General features: G+C 33.2%; 1 protein-coding gene across 1 annotated transcript in view; it reads right to left on the reverse strand.

Annotated features, from left to right (window-relative positions):
* Positions 1 to 26,568, reverse strand: part of CSMD1 (CUB and Sushi multiple domains 1) — a gene marked incomplete at its 5' end in the record, with an annotated part of 494,218 nt that overhangs the window by 95,374 nt on the left and 372,276 nt on the right. The window contains 6 exons of the mRNA XM_057371364.1: positions 2,292 to 2,480; positions 8,699 to 8,908; positions 12,557 to 12,673; positions 14,690 to 14,759; positions 20,210 to 20,328; positions 26,073 to 26,177. Of these exons, the coding sequence (XP_057227347.1) occupies positions 2,292 to 2,480; positions 8,699 to 8,908; positions 12,557 to 12,673; positions 14,690 to 14,759; positions 20,210 to 20,328; positions 26,073 to 26,177 (810 nt within the window). The remainder of the gene's footprint in view (positions 1 to 2,291; positions 2,481 to 8,698; positions 8,909 to 12,556; positions 12,674 to 14,689; positions 14,760 to 20,209; positions 20,329 to 26,072; positions 26,178 to 26,568) is intronic.

Raw genomic sequence — 26,568 nt, forward strand, 5'->3', positions numbered from 1 at the left:
AAAAAAAAAAGATAAAAGGAAAAAGTAGGAAAGGAAAAGGGGAAAAAAAAGAAGGACTGAGAAGTGCACAAGGATGTCACATTTTCTCTATGGTTTAAAGTGGCTTTACCATTGAGGTAGAAGGTAATCTGGCTGGTTTGATAAGTACCCCTTTTTGGAGGAGTTCTTTTAACAAACACTGGATGTATAGGACAGGTTAAGGAGGTTTCAACCACTTCACTTTTTTGGTCCCATATCAGTACTAAATCATATGATGCATTTAGTACCTTTCTGTCTGGACACAGTCGTGTCCAATGTGCTCTAGAATGATTCTGCTTGAGCAACACTTGGACAAGAAAACCCAGTGTGGTCCCTTCCAACCTCACCCAGTCTGTGATTCTGTGATTCTGTGATTCTGTGATTCTGTGATTCTGTGATTATGTGACTCTGTGAACAGAATGGTACCTGCTCCTGAGCCACGAACCTCTAGTGGCCAACAAAGGAAACCACTAAGGAAAATGAAGGGTTGCATACAGAGGCCAAGGGCATCTGACAGGGTCCATCAGTACTGAGAATTCTGATGAAGATGTGTCTCACACACATGTTTTACCATTCCCTAATCCCTTACATTCATGCCACAGTCACGTTGTCTGGTCTCAGAAATCTACTTTGCTCTCTCCACAGTATTCCATGTTAACAATTAAGACTGGTTTGACAATTATGCTTACTACATGGAAATACACTTTCTGAGACTAATATTATTTTCTAAGTAACATACAGAGTTTTTCTGATTGAAATTTTATACTTAAATTTTAAACTTAAATACATGTATTTTGAGTTTATTATATTTTTGAGAGATTTATTAATGGTGTTAATGATTGCATACTTCCCCCCCCCTCATTATTCTCTAATACTCAAGAAGCAATGCAGATTAATTGTATCTCAGTAAAGAGAGTCTAATTCCTCTTATGTGATTGTTAGCMATGACAGATCAATAAATTGTGTCAGAAAAAAAAAAGTGTCACAGGTAACAAAACTCTAATAGAATAAGTAATACACCCACATGTTACTAGGCTTTCTCTAAAAATCACAGACAACAGAAAATTGAACACAAGATAAAATTCCACACAAGAGAATAATACCTTTAGTTTGAATAAAAAAATAACTAAATTAAGGAGGTCATTATGTTGCACTTTGAATGATAGGCATGAAGAAACAGATTATTTGGAATGGGAAAGTGTATAATTAAGTGTTCTTACTTATCCTATCTATAAATGTCACTCCATATCATATATATACACATAATACAAACACATATACACATAATACAAATATATGCATATTCTATGCATATAGAATATATATACATAGTAAACCTTATATATACAGTATGTATAACTATAGATAGTATAAAATATACTATATATACAATGTATATATTTATTATATATATACCATATATACTTAAAATAATTAGAAGTGCCATTATGTGTTTTTCTACTATATGTATCATATACAGATTGCTGCTAAACTTATTGAAAAATATTTTTTCCATTGAAATATCTTATTATTAAAATTATTAAACCCTTAAGATAGTAAGAGTTTTTAAGATACTCTATCTGGTAATTTTCCTTCAAGGCTTTATTAGTGAGAAAACTGGGATAATAAATCACTGTAGCTATATCACCACAAAACTGCTCTGAAATTAATCAAAATTAGACTAAGTCATCTGTTCCCAAAAAGCTTAATTTAGGCTTAGGAAGAAAGGAAGAGGTGGATGATCTATATAAAAATAAGAGGTCTTGAACTTTGGCTAGGCTTCTAATGAATTCTAAAACCACTGACTGATAACACTTTACATTTTTATATTTTTAAAGGATATTTTGAAACTTTACCATGTGAAGAAAAATATTACATATTGGTTTATAGTGAAGTTTTAGCATAAATAATTTTGCATTTTCTTCCAAAACTCTGATATAGTTGTCTCCACAACCTAACTGCTTTTGAATAAAAATATCATCCTGAAATAGTTCTTCACATTGAGTTGAAGACAATTTATCACAGCAGCATGAGTTCTCATAATCAATACAACTGAAAGAAATTAATAGAAACAATAAATCACTGCTGAGGAACATGATTCATAAAACATTTATGATTTATACAAGCACATAATATTATGCCTTCATCTGCTTACACTACAGATTAGGATAAAGGCACAGTTCTTCAGCTGCATTATGTACATGCAACTAAGAAGTAAACAAAAATCAGAAAATACTATGAGATCCGAAGCAAAGGTACTACCAGGAAGTTACCTTCGCATCTGGGGAAATGATAGTTCCAGTTTCTGTTGATTCCATGTTGACAAGTGAGAACAGGCTGACCCCTCAAAACATATCCAGGATAGCATTCAAATGATACTGACTGTCCCACACTGTAATCTGTATTGACTATATATCCATTCAAAAAAGGTGGAGGATCGGGGCAGTTCTGTAACTCGTAAGCTGGAAGAGAACAAAAGTATTTTTTATTGCTTAATCAGCTCTGAATGCAGTGCACATTAATAGAAAACCTGTAATGCATTCAATAAGTAAACACTGGGATGCCAAGCTCCTGTAATACAGTGATTAATGCATAACAAGAAATAAATGATCCATTGGGACTATAAAAAATGTTTTAGTAATGTACAACAAGGTCATTCATTCCTTAAAATTTTATGAAATGCAAGATTTTCACAATCTATCGATTTTTTAATATATATTAAAGTATGGCTAAAAAATCCCCTGATCAAAAATAAAAAGAAAAGAATTAATGAATTACTTTACACAACAGAGCACCATATAGCTCTAAAAAATTACAAATACTTATGAAGGGAAAAGGTCCTTTTAGCTATATTACCATGCAAAAAAATTGCTTTACTGATTCATATTTCATATTGGGTTCTGTATTTTTGAAGAAAGCAAAGCATTATTCAATGCAACACATTTAATTCATAAAAACCACTGCGATGAAAATTCAGAAAGAGCTTTCATTAATAACATTTACWAAGATATAAAGATAATATAAGCAGTTCCATATGAAGCAAAAAAGGGACTGTTTTATAAAAATGTTATGCAGAGTCATTTGCAAACAACTTCACATAGTTAAGATAATAATTGCCATTTAAGAAATGTGCTAAAAAGATGAGTGCCCTGCTCTCTCTGAGCATGCAATTGCCAGTTATGAAATATTTCTGTTAGAAGAAAGTTCAAACAAGAATAGTAATACCAGTGTGCTCTATATTCACATGTATTAAGTCTACACTCTAAAATTAGAGCAATTATAAACATTTTCTTGAATGAACAATTTTGCTATTTTTAAAAAGTTAATCTTTACAATATGAACATGTTCATCCTTATTATTCTGAAACAGATTATTTAAACAAGCCCCTTCAGCAAGATTAAGTTAAATATATACCTTAGATATGCTTAAGTGCTTACTTGAAATTTGTACTTAATTGCTCCACTGAAGTACAGCTAATGTCAGTAAGTTTTTTAGTCACTGTTAATTACAGTCATGCTATGCAATTAAGAGAAGATTAATTTTGTGACAGCCTTCTTCTTTTCCCTAATTCCTTCAGTAAATCCACAATTCAATGTTTGTAACATTAGAAAATTGGAAAAGATGTGGAGGTACTAGAAATATTCTGAATTCCTCTAAAAAATCAGATCCCCTTTCTCTCAACAAAAAATTAGGAAAATTAATTCAAAACCCAAGAATAAAAATTAATTACTACTGAAAGGAAATACAAAATTAATTATTTTAAGTAAATTGTGGTTCAAGAAATTTTGTGCTAAATCTAGTAATAGCTCATTAACTTTTTATATTATTATTACTCCTGCTATCATTTGTCTAGTACTAATACAGATAACATCACTATGATCAACATCTTTACACAAAACAGAGAACTAGAACATTATTAAAGAGTACAGGGCTTATTAAGACTGAAAGTCTACAGTTAAAACACAGTGTTTTGGAACAATGACAAGTACTGGAATTAAAAAACTTTGATTCTACAGCCTTTTCAGGAGTTGACTACACGTGGAAACCATCCTTCCTTATTAGCTAATTTGTTCCAGTGCCATATTAATAGATTATGTTTTAAAAGTACTTAACGGATTCAGATTTTTGAAGCTAGTATTAAAAATCAATTTCAGGAAAAAAAACCTCTTTCACTGATCTACATAAGAAGATAACACATGAACCACTCAGGAGAGAGAAGAAATCCTGAAATATTTGACAAAGGTGCTCCATAGACTGAGTGATGATTGTATGCATTGCACTGCAGACAAAAGCTCTAGTGAGAGTCTGAAATAAAATATAAAGGAAATCTGAGAAAAAATATTTCATTCCAATGCTGCAAGCAGTCAAATACTTCAATTTTAAAATTATCCATATAGACATTTGGCATTTCTTTGTGCAGTATATTTTCCACTGATAAGAAAAAATTGTAAATCACAAAAGAAATGTAATTGAGCCTCTGCTATCTTGTTTTTATGGTTCAAATGTATTTTCCATCTTACATAAACTCTAGGGTTACTTTTTTGGCTTTTCAAGTGCCACATACTTCTGTAACACAAACATGGAAATAATTCTTTTACAGAAAAATGGAATTAGCAGAGAATTCAGTACACAATCATATAAATGCTATGAAAACTCACAATCAGTTCACTTAAAACCTTCATTTAGGCTTATTGTACATTCCTCTAGTTTCACAGTGTGTATAACTATGGACTCAATAAAAAAGAATCCTCTCCTACCATGTGTTTTGTTGGAAGGAACCTGTAAAGTTGATCTAGTTCCAACTCCCCTGCCATGGGCATGGACATATTTGTCAGAAGATCAGATTGCTAGAAGTGCCATCTAACCTGACTCTGAAGACGTCTAGGCATGGGGCATTCACAACTTTTCTTGTTTCAGTGTCTCACCACACTCATCTTAGAATATTTCTTCCTTATGTCCAATCTAAATCTACCATCTTTTGATTTAAAACTGCTGCTTCTTTTCACTAAAGGCCTTGGAAAAAAGTCTCCTCTCTTCCCCTTTCTTAAAAGACCCTCTTAAACAGTGAAAGGCCACAGGGAGGACACCCAGGAACATTCTTGTTTCTAGGCTGAACAATCCCAACTCTCTCAGCCTTTCTTCACAAAACAGGTGCTCCAGCCCCATTTATTTTGTAGTCTTCTTCTGGATCAACTTTAACAGATTCATGCCTTTCTCGTGTTTGAAGGACCAGAGTTGGATGCAGCACTTCAGGTGGGGCCTCAAGAGAGCGAAGCAGAGGGGGAGAATCACCTCCCTTGACTTGCTGGCCATGATTCTTGTTATGGAAGCCCACGATGCAATTTTCTGCAGCCCAGGATAGGACCGGCAATCTGCAACCTCAGTTTATTGCTGCAGCCACCAAAGAATAGAATTTGTCCAGATGCCATGACTCAGGAGTAGAGTCACAAAACATCACTTTATGAGTCAGACAAGAATTTGCTACAAGCCCCTCAAAAGATTGTAGTAATTTCCTTTAGTATTCCTGCCTTAGGAGATCATCTGAAACCATCTTAGTAATACAGTAATTTTCAACAATCCCTTTTTCATTCCATGATTCCTTTGATTCAGAAGCCGAAATTATCATAATCATCTTTTTTTTTTTTTTTTTTTTTCAGATAAATGTCATCAGATTAAACAAGTGCATGAGTGTTTGTGGAAGAAAAAGAGTGCAATTAGTACTTTTTCTGTGTATTTTCTGAACATGTTGGTCAAACTCTCAAATATATGAGAGTAAGATTCTTACTTCACATTCAGCTTTATCTTACATTAAAATTCAGAGCAGACTGAAAATACTCTTACGAGTTCCAAGAATAGGAACTAGGATTTCCACAGTAAAAATAACACAAATGAAACATTTGTTCTCCTTCCCTTAAAGAAGATTTAGTCCTAAAAGGAAAGATATGTGGAAAATAAAAGATGTTCCAGAAATATTAAAGGCTGAAGTAAGATTAATATGGGCAGGAATTAAACCCCAAAAATACATCTTATGAGTCATTACATGGTGTTCTTCTGTACTAAATTCTGTTACAAATCTCTCAAAGGCCATAAAAGCATTTTTTTTTCTTCTGATCTAGCATAGCTTGGCTTGCCAATCATACTTCCATGACTGTTCTTCTCAGACCTAGTGTACAGAGGCTGTTTAGATCTCAGATACTGACATTTGACAGATACTCAGAAACTCAACATCCCCAGTCAAATGAGATATAGAAATGTTCTTGTAAGTGTTTGTGGTTGTTTCCTCTCTTTGCTGTTTTACATAGGTGGCAAAACCGCAACACTCACAAGAGTCAGTCTTTCTCAATGTATCTGTTTTTTAATTAAACAGTACAATAGTTATTTAAACAGTAGGAAAAAAAAATTCAATTCAACTTAAATATTGCTCTTTTAAAAATCGGGCACTTTTAAAGTCCTTTCATCATCTTACAGAAATATAAAAATAATAGAAAATAAAATTTATTCTAACTTTTTCCAGTCATTCAATAGGCAATCACTATGAACTTCCTTCTTGCTACAAGTGAAACAAAAGGTTTCATAACACACAGAGATTCAGTAATCCATCTTGAACATAACGGAATATACACCATTCCCTATGCATTGAAATTGCAAAGCTGAAGAGATAAGAGAACATGAGAATATCAGAGCATAAAACAATAAGGATCTGATCAGCAATGGTACTGAGAACTGTGATTTCCCCAGGGTTCTGCTAAGGAGACAAAGCTGTTTAATGCATTCAGAAACACAGTACCTAAATGATTTAGGTTATATATTCAAATCCTGTGCAGAGAAAATCCAAGGGCTAGTGCTTAAGGACCAGCACTAGCTGACTACAAGTATGGGTAGAAAATATTTTACAATTCTCAGTGTGCATACACTTCTTCCCAAAAGTAATGTGCTCAGAGTACAGCCCCAAGCTATATTAAGATTCAATTTCATAACCATTTTTCTGCCTTCAGAAAGCAGAAAAATTGAGAAATAGCATTAATTTCATAATTCACTCTACAATTTTCATATTGTTTGTTTTCCCTTGAGATGAGGGGTTATCAAAAAACCTTATCCTTCATAAAATTGTAAGATCTCTAGAAAACCTTTTTTGTTTTTTATAGTATGCAAGTTTGATTGAATAAGCATAGCCATCAACCATCTCACTTTATTTTTAGTTTGGCATCTACAAAAAAGGTATTCACTTGGCAAAAATAGTCTGCTACCTTAGTGCCCTTACTTACTGTATTCTGTTTAGCAGAAAAGACAATTATTTTCACTTAAAAAACCCAGTCCTTGAACAGAACCGAGTTTATTACCATACAGTCAAACTGCAAATTTTATCTTAAATTCCTTTTAATTTAAATTTAAGTACATCAGGTCGGATTAGGATTAAGATATGCGAATTTGTGGGCACTTCCTAATATGCAATGCATTCACTAAAACAACTAGAATAGGTTTGACAAGTGTGACTGCAACTCCTTTTGCCGACCACTCTCTTTTTTTAAAGGGTAAATTAAATTGATTTCACTACTAGAAAAAGCAATGTTTTTTTTTATTTATAGAGGTTTTTTCCTCCCCAATTATGAGGGTATGAGGACATCCCAAAATGAGATCAATTAGAAGCAGCCTGAAAAACCCCATCTGCTTAAATGGATAAAGATGTCAGGTGCTCAGTCTATTTGCTTTGCTTTGCAAATTCATTTCTAGAAATGACAAAAGTGGACAACTTCACTGTGTGAGCATCAATTGGACTAAAAATAAATTCTCAGCCTTCTATATATGACTTCTATATAAGAAGATTTTGAATGTGACACCCATGCCAAGCTCTCATATTTTGTTTCCCATCCACATTTATATCCCATGAATAGCAGTTAGGGAAGACATTGAATATTAAATTGAGTTGTGACAAAGAATATTCCAACTGAGTAGCCAGCAAGCCAAAATGAATTTGTATCTATGGAGTAAAGCTGCATGTCTCTTCTCAATAAAGGCCTTATTTCAGAACTGTGAAATTTGACTGAAATTTGCCATGATTTCAAAATTGCATGACAAAGGTATACTCAGAAGCACGACAGCCAGACAACAAAATGATGCTAAATTCCATCATCCAAACAAACCGGGCTAAGATGTATACGGCATTTGATTTACTGAAGGGAAAACAATACTTTTAGAAAGGAAGGAAGGTGAAGGAAAAGAGAAACACTGCAGTAGTGAAGAATTCTTTTCAAGCTGAGTTTCAGCAATTCTGGGTAGTCTAAGAGAGAGTAATTGAGAAATATAATATTAAAAATAGTAGGAAAATCCAAAGTTAATCCATAAGAAAAGATAATAAGTATAAAGGGCAAGAGATGTGAAACAGTAAAAGTCATCTATCAAAACAAACATAGACTTTGCATGATAAAAAATAAAGCGGACAATAAAATTGCTCAATTGCAAACCCCTGGCATTTTCTTTCAGAACACTGAATACACTGAAATATAATAGTTTCAGAAGTTTGTAGATTATAATTGAGAGTGTATGATTTCCTGTAAGTTCTAAATCATGTAGTATATGCCAAACATATCTTCTAAAATAATAATAAAAAACAATCACAATTTTTTTGTGATTTTACTTTTCCTTTCTAACCATAAAGATTATTGTGCTATTTCATACTTACCTTGGTAAGTCAACTTAAATCCTTGCCTGTTTTCTGAGTGATCACTATAAAAATGGACAAGTGTTTCATGAGTAGTACTTAGCAAGGGTGATGGGAGTTCCATTCCACTAAACTGGCCTATCATAGAACTGGTGTGGTGAGGCCCATTCTGAATTTCAAGAAAATCATGATTTGCTTCAGTAGAGAAATTCAGAAACTGAATGTGTGCACCTGCAGCATTGAGAAAGAAAGAAAAATTTTATAATTCACGTTGCATAATACTACAACATGTAAATTTTAAAAAATATGTAGATGTTATTACAGGCACTATATTTACACTTTAGTCACTATTCAAAGTGGAATGTTTAAATTAAAGAAGTATCTGCTAAATACTACAAGAGTTGGAGTTTCTATTTTTTTTTGTTACCAATAAATATTATAACCACACATGAAGGGAAAAATGAAAGTAAGCCATAAARTCCCAAAGTCTTTGGAATACCAGGAATTTTCCATATTCCTAAACCAATCAACTGAGAGACTTAAAGGAGGGGCAAATCACAAATCCCGCTGTGCAATGGCATGGCCGGGACACTGCCACAAGATCATCCCTGTAGCCAGGCCAAGGTCTTTCACAGAGGCTCAGAAGCAGCTCAGCAGCCAGGGAGGTTACTAACAGAGTGACTTTTCAGAGGCAGAAGTTTACCTACATACCTTGTTCCAGCTATCTACTCTACCTTCTTTTTCCTTGGGCCAGTGCGTCTCTAGAGCCATTCTACCCTGTACGCATTCCTAAGAAGAGGCACTGAATTCCAAACTGGTGACAGGGACTTACTCTACAGAATTTACCGCAAACCCCTGGTGGGAATGAGGTGCTTGAACAAGGGCTTTCAGCATTCAAAAAATGCTGAACAGTATAAGCATAGTGTCACGAGATGTTTTGAAGTTCTGGCACTACTTCATGTGAACGAAGGACTTGAAATCCAGTCTTCAAAAACTGTGTGTATGCATCATATCAAAACAGAAATGAGGGATGAATCCCTGGTTTGGAATCCAAGTAGTACCAAGCAACTTGCAACTGCACTTTTTGAGCCTAGCTTTGCTCTAGTAGGCTATGAAGAACGAGCTGGAATGGAATAAATCTGAATTACTGAATGAGTCAACAAAGCAATGTGAAATATTCAATGCCTTAACTCTGCTTGACATTCTTACTTRGCAGTAGAGACATATTCTTCATTCCAGGAGAGAACATTATAGATTAATTACCAGGGTAATAGATTACTAGGGTAATTCAGTCTTGTTTATAGTGGATTTCTTTGCCTCTRTGGTTTAAGATTGAATGAAATGTCTAAGAAAAGGGCTTTTTSTACAGAAGAAATTAAATAAGCTACCAAATAAACTGGGTTTTTTTTTTAGAACTCTTGTAAGAATATGAGATATTTAGTTCTAGTACTTTCTCTGGCCTGTGCAAAGTGGGAAGTATGAAAACAAGTAGTTCAGCTGCTGAGTAAGAATTCCCAAAAGAGACTGGATGTCAGCACCACACAAATTATAAAGAGTTGCGCAGTGACTTAATGTTGTACCTAAAGTGCAAAAGTGACAAGCAGATAATCAAATTTGGCATATTTATACTGAGCCCAAATCATTGTTTAGGTATTTCAATAAAACTTATCTACTGTTACAAAACAGTCTCTGATGAGCTGTGGAGTACCTTTAAAAATGAATCATTCTAATTTAATTTCTGAGAAGGAATTTGTGTGCCTAATTGTATATACTCCATATAGAAAGGCTTTGTATTTTAAAATATTTTACAATTTTTTGTAAAAAAGTAGGTTTATTAGTAATTAAAAACAAAAACAAAAACAAAAACAAAAACAAAAACAAAAAACAAACTATCTAAAGTAGTTTCAAATGTGCTAATTTCAATTAGAGAACACACTGTATGTGTCCCTCAGGCCTTAAATCCAAGTTTACACAATTTGGAAATGTCAATTTGATATGTCAAAGAAAAATTTTCTACACTAAACAATTTCTTAAATAAGATTACATGGAATTAGACTGATAGCTACAGAAAATAAATCATTATCTGATCAAACTGTAATTGTATTATTTCCTGCTGTAATCTCAACAGCAATTCCTCTCTCACTTGAATGTATTCTGAATAATGAAAATTCCAAGCTGAGCTAATTGTTTTTACAAATGTTGATTAATTAACAGCTACCTGAGATCATTTCAAAATCAAACAACTTGCTTGAAAATCTATATTTTCTATTKACAAATATTTGGATTTTAGTAGTGTCTTCTTTTACATGATTGATATTTTTTCATGTAATAAACACAGCACTATACTTTGGGACACATTTACCTCCCACAATTTTATTGTTAGACTTTGTTTAAGCACTCAAGTGTTTTGATACAATAGAATGTATGTACACAAACAGCTTTTCAGCAGTCAAGCTTATACTTCTAATTAAAATAATGTCCAACATATTCAGTAGAAGTATTTTGTGAAAGATCACATCAATTACAATTTTTAAACCTCATATAAAGATATTATATGTGGATTATTTAACAAATCTTGGGGGAAAATATCGATTTAGGAACTTTATGGTAAAAAACATCCTTTGTAGTATTTTTGAAGGCAATGATAGATCAGTTCTATGAACATCTTGTACCTGTTAAATTTCTTACTAAACAAAATTATTATCTTTTCTATTTATAGAATTACCATCACCTGAGACTTTCAGAGAAGTGAGAGGAATAATAACAGGATACAAGATACTCTTGTGCAATTAATTAATKAAACATTTTCTACATGGAAAAGCTTAAAGAAAAGAAGCAACTTTGAGAAATATGCAGGACTATTTTTCAAAGGCGATATTGTAATGACCTAATTAGGATGACATTGCTTCAGAAAAGCTGCTTACCCTTTATACTCCCTGCAAATGTAGCTGTAGAATGTCAAAACCAGCGAAGGTGCTCTCCCACATCTATAAGGATATCTAAGGCTACTAAGGCTATCCATAACTATGATGGATCAGTTTTACCAGGTGTTCTCACTATTCTAAATAGCAGCAAAATATTTCCACAGATTAATTTAGTAAAATACCATGAAAGTAGTACATCTCACTACAAAAATCCCTCTTATGAATGCAAATGGAGAAGACGGAAAAAAACCCTATTTTTTTCARATAAGAATAGGGAATTCAGTAACAACTTTTTAAAATTATTTTTCTTATTGAGCATCGGCATTGAATTTATGGTATGGGACATGAAGTTTCAGAGCAAGAAAACTTATTCCTCTCTTATTTCTGATAATGACAGTAGAATGYATTTTATACATGAACTTCCAGATTCCTTATTATCCATTATTACCTTTTCAACACAGTTGTTACTTATTTGTGAAGATATCTTCTGTGACAATAGTTTTAATGTAAGCCTAGAAGGATTCTAAGTTGGAAACTATAGTCTAGGATTTGGACTACAGTTTGAGAATGCTTTTAACCAAATTCATATTTCTAAAGTGAGGCCTTGGCTATTTTTATAGAACATAAATTACTGTTAAAAAGTCACTTGGAGAACAAAATAGCATTGTTTAATTTAGGAGTCACATTATTTATTTAATCTGATATATCTTCATGCCACAGATTTCATTTGCTTTGAAATAAGCTTCCAAGACAGGCTACRTTAATAACAAGTTGCTCTGGCAAATATGTATTTTTAAATTGCCAATCATTATCATATCTAAGATAGCAAATAATTATGCAAGGAGTTCACAATACATTCACTGGAGAAAATCTGCTTCATMCTGGAAACCCAAATACTCACATATTTAAATCTGCTGATTATAAATAATTTCTCTTCCAATATAAGTTTACTTACCATATCCAATAGGCAACAAAATTTTCCATGTACAATCTAAGTTACTAGGGTAATTTCCAGGAAAACCTGGGCTCAGGATCACACCAGCCATGTTTGTCAGTGTTCCACCACATTTAGCTATTAAAAACAAGAAGAAAATCACTGTRTCTTTAATTAATATTGTTTCTTATATTTGCTTTATTCAAAAATGGATTTTCCATTTTATTCCCATGACCTAAAATCAGTGATATTTATCAGGATCAAAATACTCCTTATGAAGGTGGAAAAAAATTATTTAGAGTAACATCTTTACTTAAGGTGATATGTTTATTGAAATATGACTACAAATGTATAGTTGTACATATAAACCAGGCAACCCATTGTCTCAGCTTGGCAATTACTATTAAAAATGTCTGGTGCTATGTTGAGATATGTTTCACAATCAGAGGAACAAATGTGGAATTAAACTGAATTATGAACCTGAACCATGATGCAGCAGCAGATCTATTACTCAATATAACCAAAACTACACTTGAATTTAAAAACAAACCCACAAACAAACAAAAGCCCCCACCACAGTTTTTGCTTTAATTTAGAAAGAGGAAATGCTTGCTGCATAACAGAATTATTCTTTGCTTTCTATTCAGCAAATTCATATGTTTGGAAATTGAAAACCCATTTACATCATTTAGGATGACATAAAATTAAGCTATAAATGTGTGAAGCAAACCCATGAAAAGGTGGCTGAGTTTACACGCATGCTAGGACAGTAACATGAAGTGATAATAATTACAAGAAATCAAATTAAAATATTTTCATTTATATTTATTATTTAAGGAATCATTACTTTAAAGCCTGTGAATCTTTATTGTAAGCATTACACTGATACATTATCTGCAAAAGCAATTGTGATACTGTGATACTGTGTTTTATATTAATTGTACTGATTTKGGCTTGCATTCTATAGAAATCACTATTTTAAGTGTTAAAGGTGTGAGAAAAGGGGCGATCAAGTTTTAAGGGTTGCTTGGTTTTCTCAGGGGTATTTTAGCTTCCAGGATAGCACAATTTCATAATTCAATGAGTTTAATATTTGCAAAAAGGAACTATATTTAAAATGCACGGTGAAACATAAGGTTACAACAAAAAGAAAACAAGCAACAAAAATGACCAAAACCCAAAACACACCTCCTTGAGTACATTTTCCATTTCTAAAACTGATTTGAAGGAAATGAACTGCTTCCATATCAATCAGAAATGACTACTTCTGTAAAAGTTGACAACAAAAAATAATGTATGGGCTCAACTTAACAAGAAGTCTTTAAAACCATTTCACATTAGGGTTGTTCAATATCATCCCAATATTTTTAATTCCTCTTAGATATGAAACTAATAGGAACAGCTTTTGCTGACTGAATATTAAAGTTACAAGCATTCACTGAAAAAGGTATTTCAAAGCTGAAGTGACAGAATAGTATGACAGACCTGTGCTTCTCACACCTGAATTCCTGCTTTTTCTTTAAATAAGCATGCCAAAATACAGCAGAATCTTGACTCTCTTAAATTTTCTCAAGTCAAGAAACAATACCGCAGAATTTTATTTTCTACACATAAAAAATTCATATGTGTTTGGCTAAGGTCTAAATCTATGTAAAAGGAAAATTCTTTTTAAGTTTACTTTTCGACTCAGCATCACTTAACAGCTTTCTCATATGAAAAGAGCCAGCCTTTTCTGGATCTCTAAAACTCCTTTTCATTCCACCACTCCTGAAGGCTTGGCTTCAGAGTTGCTCTCCAACAGCCCGCTTCTTTGGGAAATCTTCTAGGTGCCCTGCATGACCTGCYTTGCTCCTGAGAAGGTTTTCCAATCTGAGCATCCTGCAAAAGGAATCTGCTATCTTCCTCTCCTTTATGAAAAAGATTCAGCCAGATTCAGAGTATTCAGTTCAGGACAAGCTAAACATATGGGTTTCCTCCTTTGCCCATTTTCACAATTTTTTTTTTTTTTTTTAATAGCATATGCACCATATAAAGAGAAAAACTCAAAAAAGTTTTGAATGAAGCAGAATTAAGTTGAAGAACAATAGGCATGACAAGGCCAAGAGTTTCTTGTGACTGATGGTCAGAACACTGAAAACAAGTAAGTTTCCATACCAATGCAGAGAGGAGATGGATAGTTCCAGCGTCGAACTGTTCCTGGCATACAAGAAATATGAGAACGGCCCTGTTTGGAAAGGGCAAAATATCAGATTACAGATACTGATGATAGGACTTGCCTGAAAGACAGAGTTACAGAGGAGCTCCTGGATAATCTAATCAGTGTCTTTTCCTATACCAGCCAACTACATAATAATTACTTGAATGAAACTATTTTTCAAATACTTCAGGTTTTAGGTTCTTAGAGAAATGTTCTAAAACACCTTTCCTCTGGTAACTTGAGAWCTTCTTCACATTTTTGTCTAAATAAAAATATGGTTATAAGACAGAAGCAGAAAACTACGTGCATTCATATGGTCAAATCAGTTCACTCCTTGTTTCAATTCCAGTGTATTCCATCCACTGTGCCAGCATAGCAATTGATTTTTAGGCTGCAATCCTGAGTGAATCAACCATTGCTCTGAGTGAGTAGTACAGACACACAAAAGAATTTGTTACACATCCATTTGCTACAGAGGTTCGATGTGGACCATGCCAGGATTGTCACCAACAAATATCAGTGGGCCTTGACCTCTCRCATGGCCTCCCAACATGACCCACTGCATACGTGCAACATCTTGGCAGACAGCTATGGAAGTACAAGTGCCTCTTTATTTTGCTGTAATGTTTAATTTACTCTGGCCATTCTTAAGAAAAAATCTCAAGAGCCAAGCAGAATCATGTGGTGGCAGGAAGTAAAACAAAACATGGTGGTAATTTGCAAATTCTAATCCCACATACTTCAGGGYGACTGCCTAGGACCAAAATGCCCTGAGCTTTCTTTTCCCTAGTAAGAGTTCAAAGGGACAATCTAACAGTAGCACAAAAAGTCTTTTTATGTCAATTCTTTCCYTTGAGGTACTCAGGTTATGCATTCYACTGCTGAAATGAGAAAGCTGAACAAACTGGCAGGAGTGAAAGCAACTGATATAAAGACTGAGACATGGGACTCAGAAAAAGCTTGTTTTAATGATTTGGATATAAAACTTCTGCAAGTCATTTAACATCCCTAGTTTATTTTTGTCAACTGTATTAAGAGTCTAAAATTTAAGAAGGCAGCACATCTTATCAACATAATATAAAGATTTATTTAAATATTATTTGTCTATAGCAATCAAAATCTTACAAAAATAAGAAAAATTCCAAATAGGTAAACTGCAGTAAAAGAAAATCCATTTAATGACATTTCTTCCATATCATTTGGGATGTTTACACACTATCTTGAATAAAGTTCATACAGAATTGCATGGAATAAAGCTACTTTAATTAATCATTTAGTTAAGTATATTTAGGCAATCAGCTTCTGAAAGTCAAACTGAAATACATTCAGAAAATTGGAATGAAGAGGATCCGTTTTCACTAAAATAATGAAAGGTTTTTTTTCTTCTAAAACCACTACAAATTGATAATTCAGTAAAAATCATTTTATTAAAAGCAACMTTTTTAAAGAAAAATAATGTGCATGCATTTACTGTGTCATCTTAGTTACTTGCAAAATGGATAAGGTTTTGAATAATTTAATTAATGCAATATTCGCTGTTTTATTCCCTCTTTCTAATATTCCATGATTGCATTGTTTTATTTTATTCTCTTTTTCTAGTCTTCTGTGATTGCACGTCTCTGATGTGAGTCAAGGGGGAAGCCGTAATTTAACTACCACAGTCAGGAAAAATGTAAAACAGCCTATAAAAGATCTTTTGAAAAATAAAATGAAATTATTCCTCTGGCTTCAAGCCTCTTTCCAACAAGAGCACACTCTGATTTCAGTCTTTTAAAGYTCCCTCCTGTGGGGAGACACTTAATCCTACAGCTAGCAATTACCTTTCTTATGCATCTCCAGGTAGTAGTTTGAGCTCTATGACTTTTCTGGTAAGCCTCAATTATAAACTAATCCACACCTGATTGTTATTGCTAGCTGTGAATATGTTCTCTAAAGACTGAGGATAAATTCACAGCTAGAGTGAAAAAAAAAAATTCTGAAAAGTTATGCTGATCTACATTTGTTGAATAGCAAACATACTGTGCCTCATAGAACCTTATTTTCATTATTATTTCTTTTTAATTTGGACCCATTTTTACTTGTCCTGTATGAGTAACATACCATATACATAGATATGTATGCACTTTCTCACAGCAGAGTCCATACAGCATATCAATTCTCATTCATATTTTGAAAAGATTCAAACTCTTTTCTATTAATTTTGGATATCGAAGGTCTTCTGTCTTACACTTCAAACAAGCTCATGAAGCTGCTTTTTACATACAACAGATTCCACAGTTATTATTAAATTTTTAGATGTAGGCAAGAAGAGCTTTACAGTTGGAATATATACAGTTAAGGTACAATATGTTATGAAATTTTAGAAAAGTATTTAATGATAGAATCCCTGTAAGTATATTAAAAAAGTCACTGTTAGTCATGTTAAAGGTCTACAGATAAGACTTGCATATAGATAAAAAACATTATATGATTTTGTGATAGTAATATACACAGTGCATTGAAATTAAGCTTTAACAAAGATTGAGGGTTTTTTTGTGCAGATCTCTTCTTCACAAATGCATCACTGCTTTATTCTAATATTGTATTTATGAACTCACATTTCTGATTTTTTTCTAAGAATGGATCCAAAGCATCAAGCCAGAGTTAACAATGTGTATCTTCTAAAGGCTTCCTGTACTCATTCTAACAACTTTTGAAGTATTCATTTTCTACTGTTATCACTCCATGACCCATACTATTTTAAGTACCGACAGAATATTTGAGCATGTATCAATTGTGTATCTTGAGCATGTATCAACTTCTAATCCACGTAATTAAAAACAGAATAATGATGTCCTTTTTTCCTAATGCAAAACTTAGACGTTTCCTAGTTGAAAAAGGTAGGGATAAGAGTCTGCAATTTGATGGGCAATACAAGTAGAGGCCATCCCACTAAATCTAAGCAGCTTAAAGTTAGATACCTGTGTTACCCTTCTGATATCAGTGAAAAAGGATGAACTTTAAGAGCAAATCTCCTGTTCTGACACAAAATCTTAGTATAAATCAGTCCTTGGAGGTATATGGCTGTTTATTTCTAATGTCAAAATAAAAATCTAAACAGCTGATTGAGATTAGATAGCTGGTTTTTAGATTACATGAATTGGCTTATGTTATTCCATCTCCATAGGAAACCATAAGTACAGAGTCAGTTTTTTACTTTTTTTTTCTAACAGATCACTGCTATAAGCTTAGCCAAAAATCAGATGCCAATATGTATTTTATTCGTAACAGCTCAGAAGCAGTGACCTGGCTCATAGCAATGAGGCACTAAACAAACAACTCCTGGCAACTACATGAACACAATTATATAACAGTCCTACCAGCAGATCTTGATCCTTTCACCACAGAGTGGAACGGAATAAAAATGTAAATAATTCCACATAACTTTTCTACAAATATTCAAAATAGGAATCTTTCTTAAAAAAAGGAAAAATATTACTTTTTATTTAATCCAACAACACTTAAAATACAATTATATTTATTGTTGTGTAACCAAGTTTATTACAGGCTGACCTCCAGAGAGATTGTGCATTAAGATAGACTGTCCTGAGTCTAGGGATGAATGTGAAATTTAGCTCAATGCATACAAGAAAGCCCTGAAAGAACATGTAGCTTCTCTATAGTAGTGGAAATTAGTGAGCTTGTTTTCTAGCCTTGAGTATGAATGGACAACATTTTGCGTATCTTCCTGCTTAACTTTTTTCTTCTGAATTCATCTCAAAAAAAGTGCCACAATGCAAACTGTGAGAATAGTCTCTGGCTTGTAATAATTACTGAACTGCTATATTTCAGCTAGGCCAGAAGCATGCTAGCACCTCATTCTAACAAATAGTCCTGAAAATGAACTTTCAGTTCCCCTATCTTTGCCTCAGCTATAGCTATGTAAGTATAGCCATATAGGATGTTCTTTTATCACCTTAATGCTACTTTGAAGTAGAAACTGTTAATGGYTCAATAGAAGTCTTTAAATGAAAGTCTGAATCTGTTTTGGAGTCAAGCTTTAATGACAGATAGTCCTTCTGAAGGGATCATGCCATAAAAATGTTGTCAAATCTCTCATTTTCTTACTGACATGCTTCCTACAAAGGATGCTGTAAGAGAAAGATGAAATAGAGAAAATAACCTTAAAAACTCCAAATGTTAAAGGGTTTATACCATTAGGTATTATCAAAATAATATTAAGTTTGAAAGGAAAAAAAAAAACTTAAGTAGTTCATATATGAACAATCAGCTGGCTTTTAAGCACCCCTCAAACTGTTAAATAARCAATGAGTGCTCAAGGTGGATAGAGAGCAGGCTTTGTTGTGCTCTCAAGTCCTGAATCTTTTCTAATTAGCAGGATACTAGTGTAACAAAATCTTTTTGGCTATGGATATGGAATGCTCCCAGTGCAGGTTGTTTCAAGTCATGTAACACATGTAAAGAGAACAGATTAGTTTAAATAGCTGACCTATACCTGCCACACATGACTGAAAAGGTGAGCACATTCCTGGTTACCCAGAGAGACATTTCATTTGCAGGGTTCCCACAGCCAGCCTAGATGTAAAATGCTTAGTTTCAATACTGCCAGAATTTTAGGAGAATGGTAAGGAATGGTATTCAGTAAAGAAAGAGAGACCAAAGAAAAATCCAATATATGCTGAGGGAACACTGGATTGGCAGTCCTCAGATGGGGAATTTTATCATTGTAAGGAGCAGAAGCTCTGATGCTTTTCTTTTTCTGACACAGGTTTTACACTGTCTTGAGTGGGACTTATTACCAACCAAAAGATTCTGAATTCAGGTCTTTATTGCACCAGAAAAACTGAGGAAAGAAAAAAGCTTTCAGTCTTAGAATTACCAAGTGCTGAAACATTTACAAATAGCATCTCAATCATTTGTCTACCATGGCAAACTAAACCAATGTATGAACAGAGAACACCCCCAATCAATGAGCTCATTATAATATTTCATTCCCTGAAAGATTTTTAAGAGTATATTTAGCATAGATAAAATTCACTTTAGAAACTGAATTTTACAATTCCTGAGCAGAATATGAAATTCCACAACATATTTCTATCATTGTGGTTAAAAGTTCACTTAGATAAATCACTCCCCAAAAAGGAAAAACACAATACTTTATAGCATAGCRCTGTAACAGTTTTCTACAGAAAACCTTTTATCCATTTTATTTCCATGTCCAWTTTGATGGCCTTTACTGCTCAATGGCATGTTGATCTAAGACAAGATTTGTTGGCCCAGATTTATTAAGGGCCAGAAATGTCATAGCATTTCACAGTTTTATAATTCGGGAGCATTCAGATGAGGCTTTATTTAAATCATCTCTATGTACACACCACAGACCCCTCATTAGAATATATTTTGGTCAGTTCTCTTGCCATTTTATTGCAATTATTCCACAGTGTATTATTCAAAGAAAAAAGGAAAGAAAGAAATACCTGTAATGTATATCCTGGCTCACACTGAAATGACAAAACATCATTCACCATATATCTATCTCCTGATTTGATCCCATTGCTAGGAATTACTGGTTCTGGACAGGCAGCAAGGCCTACAGCTGGAGAAAGTAAACACAAAGATTGAAAAAACACAGATAAGTGGACAGCAGGTCTTCATTGATGTTCTCTGCCTTCATGAATTCTTTCCAAAGGATTATGGGTTGTTAAGAAAACATTAATTAAAAATTCATTTCAAAAATAAACTGAAATTTTGTTTAAAACACAGAAGTTTTCAGAACTGTTCTACAATACCATAAATGCATTAGTGTCTGGAAAATTCCTTTGAGTAGCAGTACTAAACAGCTGTGACCTGCATCCCCACAAACTTTGCTTCAGCATTAAGTGAAATGTAATGCCTCATCTCAATAATGCAAAGTACCATGTATAGACTGCTGTTCACTAATTTGAGAATCTGATGCTGAGATGCAACTTAAGCAAATCAACCCTTATTTTTGCATTTTCTCACCCTTCTCACTCTTGAATAGAAACTAAAATTGAAAAACATCTGCTTCAAGATCACTGTTGTTAAATAAATAAGCACCTAACAAAGACATAGTGACTAAATTGCTTATCGATATCAATATACTTGATGAATTCTGTGAATATACATTTGAGGTTCACTTCCTGTCACCAAGAAATTTGTACTTTGGAACACAGGATTCCTGTTTGTTGATAGTAACGGGGCTGAGGGTTTAGATCTGTATGAATAAAGCTGCTTTTACAGTTATAACAGTGGCTGTCTGGAAACAGTAATAATGTGCATGTAAWACAGCTCATTCCATCATTGGTCAAATAGCATACAGAATTTAAACAGACTATGATCAAACAAGAATCTTTAAAGTAGGCTTCTGTGTAACTGCTAGATATTGTATTATTGTATATATTTATCTTTAACACATATTAATAGGTAAAAACTTTTTTTTCTGCTAGCTGCTTATACTTTTCATAGAATTTTGTACATACTACTTCTTTGGTCATAAAACACTATGTAAAACCCATTCATAATTTACTTTCTCTGATATAACTGATATTAAGAAGCAATATTACCTTTCCAAAAGCAAAGAGAAAGTTGAAAGTAGAATCAAATAATACTCTGAATCCTGAAAACTCTCTTATTCCAATCATTCCATAATACTAGCCTAGTTTAGTTAGAAAATTGGTTTAGTTAGAACAGACCCCAAAATCTAAAGAACGGTTGAGGGAAAGCAAGCAAATTACGGTATCTGGGGACAAACTAGGAAACAAATATTCAGAGACACTGAAATATACTATTAAACTAGGTTGTATGTGAACAGTCAGTCATACAGGGAAAATGTGTAAAATGTCAAGTCCAAGCAATCAAAAGAGGAACAAGTATTTCTTAAGTGCACGCTTTCAGAGCTCAGCTTCTGCTATGCAGTACAAAAGAGAACACATTAATGTCAAGAGTGATAACCCTCTCCCTGACCTTCTTCCACTTACTGTTTGCTAAATACTTTCTTGGCTCTTCTGCGGCATAAGACAAATATGCCTTGCTTACATAATTATATGCAAGCCTACAATTACCTCAAATTCTGTCCAAACATCACTGCCATTGCTGGCAGAAAGAAAATCCTTACTGGCACATCTGACAATGTGAATGCCCATTAGTGTCCACTTCAGAGAGCTGTGAAGTGGACAACACAAGAATTTCTTGACAGCTGTACCAGAAGTCATCAAGCATTCTTTTGTGAATTTCTCCCACCTCTAGGCAGCTAACAGAAACATATTATGCTTTATTACATTACAAACATCAAGCTGAGGGAATTGTTCTTTCCATTTTGATGATGGTGTATATCAAAATCCAAGCTGTCCCTTTCAAAACCTCATGCTTTAGACACCAGCCTAGAAAATGTCTTTATCTTAATGAGTTACTGCAGAGAGGTCAGATTCTTGTCAACAGCTAGTAAGTTGTACAGCTATACTGACAGGATCAGGACCTACTAAATTAAAAGTGGCATGTTTATGATTCACACCTGCTTTAACACAGGGAAAAAGAAAAGACTGTTGCACTGAAGGGCCACATTAAAAATCAAATTGCCTGAAACATCTTAATCCACCTGTAAAATATAATAAGCTACTTGGAAGAATATATTTTCTTCTCTGCTTCTCTGATTTTTATCTTTGAATTTATTAAAGATCTTCATGATAGAGAAGTTCTACAAAAGACAGTCAATTGTTCTCCAGTCCCCCTAGCAGTGAATCCTTTATTTCGGCTGCCAAGAGCCTTTACCACATGACAGAGTGGCTTCAGAAAAGGAGATGGTAATTAAAAGTAAACTTATGTTCTCAGCCGTATTCCACCATCTTGGTATAGCAGTAAACTAAAAGCTTGCAAAATGAATGATGCTGACCTGTGTTATATATCTTAATTCAAGGCAATAGAAAGAGATGACACTATTAAAATATCGATTATATGAAGCAACATTTTTACTGAAAATATGAATTTTTATCTCTACATTTGGAGATAGATAGACAGACAGATAGATACTTACAGACATTTATGGTCTAAACCTATATATCAACATTCTGCATATATTCAGTCTTACTAAAACAAACCTAACTTCAACTGAGAATTTCAAGCAGCATGCTGAGCAAACACACTTCATTTCCAGACCTTTTTTTTTCATTTTTTGTATATTAAGGAAAATATTTACACTACCACTGAATCAATGAATGAGGTTTTAAGACCAAGCTTAAAAGATCAGTGGTCACAAATGCAATTGAATTAAAGAATCACATTTCTAAAACACACCATTTGGATAGCTGATTCCTTTGTTAATTAGATTAAAAGGAATTCAATTAAATAACAGGAATATTTGTTGTTCCTACTGTTGTACATATTAGGAATGCAACAAAGCACTCTCTGATTAGACTTGCTGGTGATTGTGAAAATAATTATATTTGGTATTTATTCTACCACATGCATAGAGAGGATTAGTTAAATGATTAATTCTCATCTTTTCTACAGTTACCTGTTGCGTATTTTACTTCTTTGTTTACCATAGGCTGCTGCAATCACTTTAAACCCCAACAGCCCTTCTGAAATAACAATAACACATAGTAGCCCTCCACAATACTTACAATTATGTTGTGACCAGAAAGAACTTTTTCTAAGGTACTGACTGATTATTTCTTTTAAATTGGGTTTGCCTATCTGACTTGTAAAATAAAATAAAACAAAAGCCAAACAATCAAAAGAGCAACATAAATAACAAGAAAACAAGGGAAAAAAATATCTAGGTCMTCAGTCTGACCATTGCATACAAATTCAGTACATGACTCAACTTGGGCAACTAAACTCTTACATTCCTGATGTCTAACACATAACCATCCTAAAGTAAATGATAAAATTATATTATTCACTTTAAGACTTGTGTGTTTTTGAAGGCTACAAAGGAAACCTACGCACTGCCTAGATTAGACATAAACTTAGGTTTGCAGGAGCAGACTGTCCAGGATCCTTCCCCTGAAAATAAAGACATACATAGAAAGAACCTGAAAATGGACAGGGCAAAAGGAAAACATATTGTTAAAAGGAAGAAAATGTTTCAAGAAATAAAACAATACTTACTCAAATATTTAAATTATCTTGAAATATTTAGGATTAGAATAATCTGTTTTGCAGTCATCAAAACTATCTGGTGTTCTAACATAACGCTTCATGTTTAATGTTTTTTTCCACGAKAGCTAGTGKTTTTGTGTTTTCTTTAGTAAGACAMTGACTCAGCAAAAGAACATTTTATTCCATATTTCAGACTGACTTCTGAAACAAAGGCATTTATTTTTTCTGTGCTACTTAAATCATCAGGTGATCAGAGGCCTCAGAAACCATAATCAAACACTAGTAATATCTGTGTAGAAAAGTATTTCTTCTTCTGTGTTTTTCTTGATCTGAAAAGCTGACTGCTCAATATAAACCTGTAAATTATTGATGAGAGAACTTGCTCAGTTTCTGTATTCAGGTACACAGAGATACGCTGTGCTCCTGCTAGACATGTAAGAAACAAATTTTTTCTTTCCTGCCAGAGTATCAACAGAAGAGCTAAGTAAACTCTGAATGCTCAACACTGCTCCCTTAACCGGTACTGAGGTGCACTTTTATGAAACACTGGCCTTGAAATATTAGCACCACTGGAGTCCAAAAGATGCTTTAACAGAGCACAGTTGTGAAATTGGCAACTAGGAGAGAAACAAAAGTGTAAGTGATTTTACTTGTAACAGAACAGAGGTTTTCAGGAGTCACAGAGATAATAAAACTGATACAGTAAAAGATAAAAATTTAAAATGTTCATTGCGTGACTTCCTAGAATAAATCTGTATTTCTTTACACTTCATATGGAATTATACCTTCACTGTAGGTTAAAGAGAAAGGCTGGAGGARGCAAACAAGATGATCAACTATAGAGGAGTTCCCAGGCAAATAAAAAGAACTTTGTCAAAATAGTAGATTCTAAAAAAAGTTCCGCAGAAGTAATAYTTATATTTTCATTCTACATCACCATTAGAATGATTGCATTAAAACAAAACCCCTACATTTATACTTCCATATAAATGCTTGAACTACACATGGAATTAAATGAAAACATAGGACTGTCTTGTGACTACAGTTAGATTAAAATATTTATTATGAGCTGAAAATCTAGTCTTTCAAAATTCTGTGCAGCTTTATAGTTTCTTTAAAATTTTTCATCTCAATTCTAAAAAGAACATATTAAAAATCATTCATGTTTATTTACCTATATGTACTTATTAAAATATTAAAAACAACATTACCATTTTTAGACAGTAATATTGGRCTCTAATAGAAAAGCTAATTCCATTTTCAAGAAAATTGTTGAATGGCCTTTGAAAAAAAAAGACAGCATGCTCATATTCAAAAATTGTTGAGGATTTACTTTGTGCCGTTCATCAAAGCACTCATCAGACTGTAAACTCATCACATTACTTTTTAAATACTAGACTGTTTTAGCAATACCTATTTTCAGTTAAAATCACATGTGTTATGCAAGCATWTGTACTGAATTTACTATTCTTCTATAGTATTTCAAGTTTTGGAGAAATGAATATTGCAAATGTGTGTTTGAATTAAATATGATTATGTGAGGTAATCCAGTATGTTTATAACTCTAAAATACAGGTTTATTTGTATTTTAGAATGGAGTTTCTCACAAAATATATAAAAAGTTGACATATAGGAGACTTTTTAATGAAAATTCTTAGATTATTYTGCTCATCCTACCAGTGATTTACCAAGGTATCTGTTGTATTTTCTTGTAGCTCTGGGATTAAAATGTTGGTTTTTGCAATCACAGCAATTTGTTGAGAAAATAATTTGAAGAAAAGGAAAGAAATGCAAGTCATAAATGTATGCACATATAAATGGAAAAAAAAAAGTATGCTATCTTCTCTGGTTTTATCTACTTCCAAGAAATGAAATTGAGTCTTACTTTTTTTTTTTTTTTTTTTGGTCACCTAAATTTCAGCACTAAGCTGAAATAAGTTAAGACAACCCACATCAATATTAAACTCTACATTTTAAAAATGCTGTTATGAATTGTCAAGTTGATTTGTTATATACAGCTAATTTGTGAGAGCTGCTTTGCAGCAATTTCAAATGTCACTTCATTTAAAATTTGTGTTTAATAGACATCACTTATACAAGGCTTGGTAGTCAGGAAAGAAAAAAAAAAACAAGCAAGGAAAAATAATAATGTAAAATACTTGTTTCCATTTCTATATGCACGCTTTTCCTGAGAAAGTTTAAAGAAACAAGGAGTCTTACTTTTGTATTCCAGGTGAAAACCAGCTGCTGCCACACTAATGTCAGAGTGAAAATGAAGGTAAAGTTGATTGGAGGTGCTATTCAACAATGCTGGCACAGTTGTACCTGGAAAAATTAAAGTTATGGAATAAACTGTAGCATGCTGATCAAACTTKCATATCGAAAAACATGACCAGCACTGAATCAGACAGACTTATTTTCTTTATGCATGGGAATCTCAAATATTCTGCTGTGCTCTACCATGTTTTCCCCTCAAGTTTCAAGAAAAGTTTGATTACAAACAATAAGAGGCTATATAAGTGCAATCAACAAAGATCCCATCACATTTAGATGAAACCTTTTTGACACAGATAGAAAAAAAAAGAGATGTAAACCGAAAAAAGAAAAATCATCACATAAATAAAGTATTTGATTATAAGAACAAGTTCAACTGCCATTTGCCTGTTTCCCCACATTAATATAAAAWCTGCAGTACAGAAAAAAGCAGTCCAGATTT

This window comes from Malurus melanocephalus, unplaced genomic scaffold, assembly GCF_030028575.1.
Source record: "Malurus melanocephalus ecotype Western Australia unplaced genomic scaffold, MMel_1.1 scaffold_6, whole genome shotgun sequence".
NCBI classification, from domain to species: domain Eukaryota; kingdom Metazoa; phylum Chordata; class Aves; order Passeriformes; family Maluridae; genus Malurus; species Malurus melanocephalus.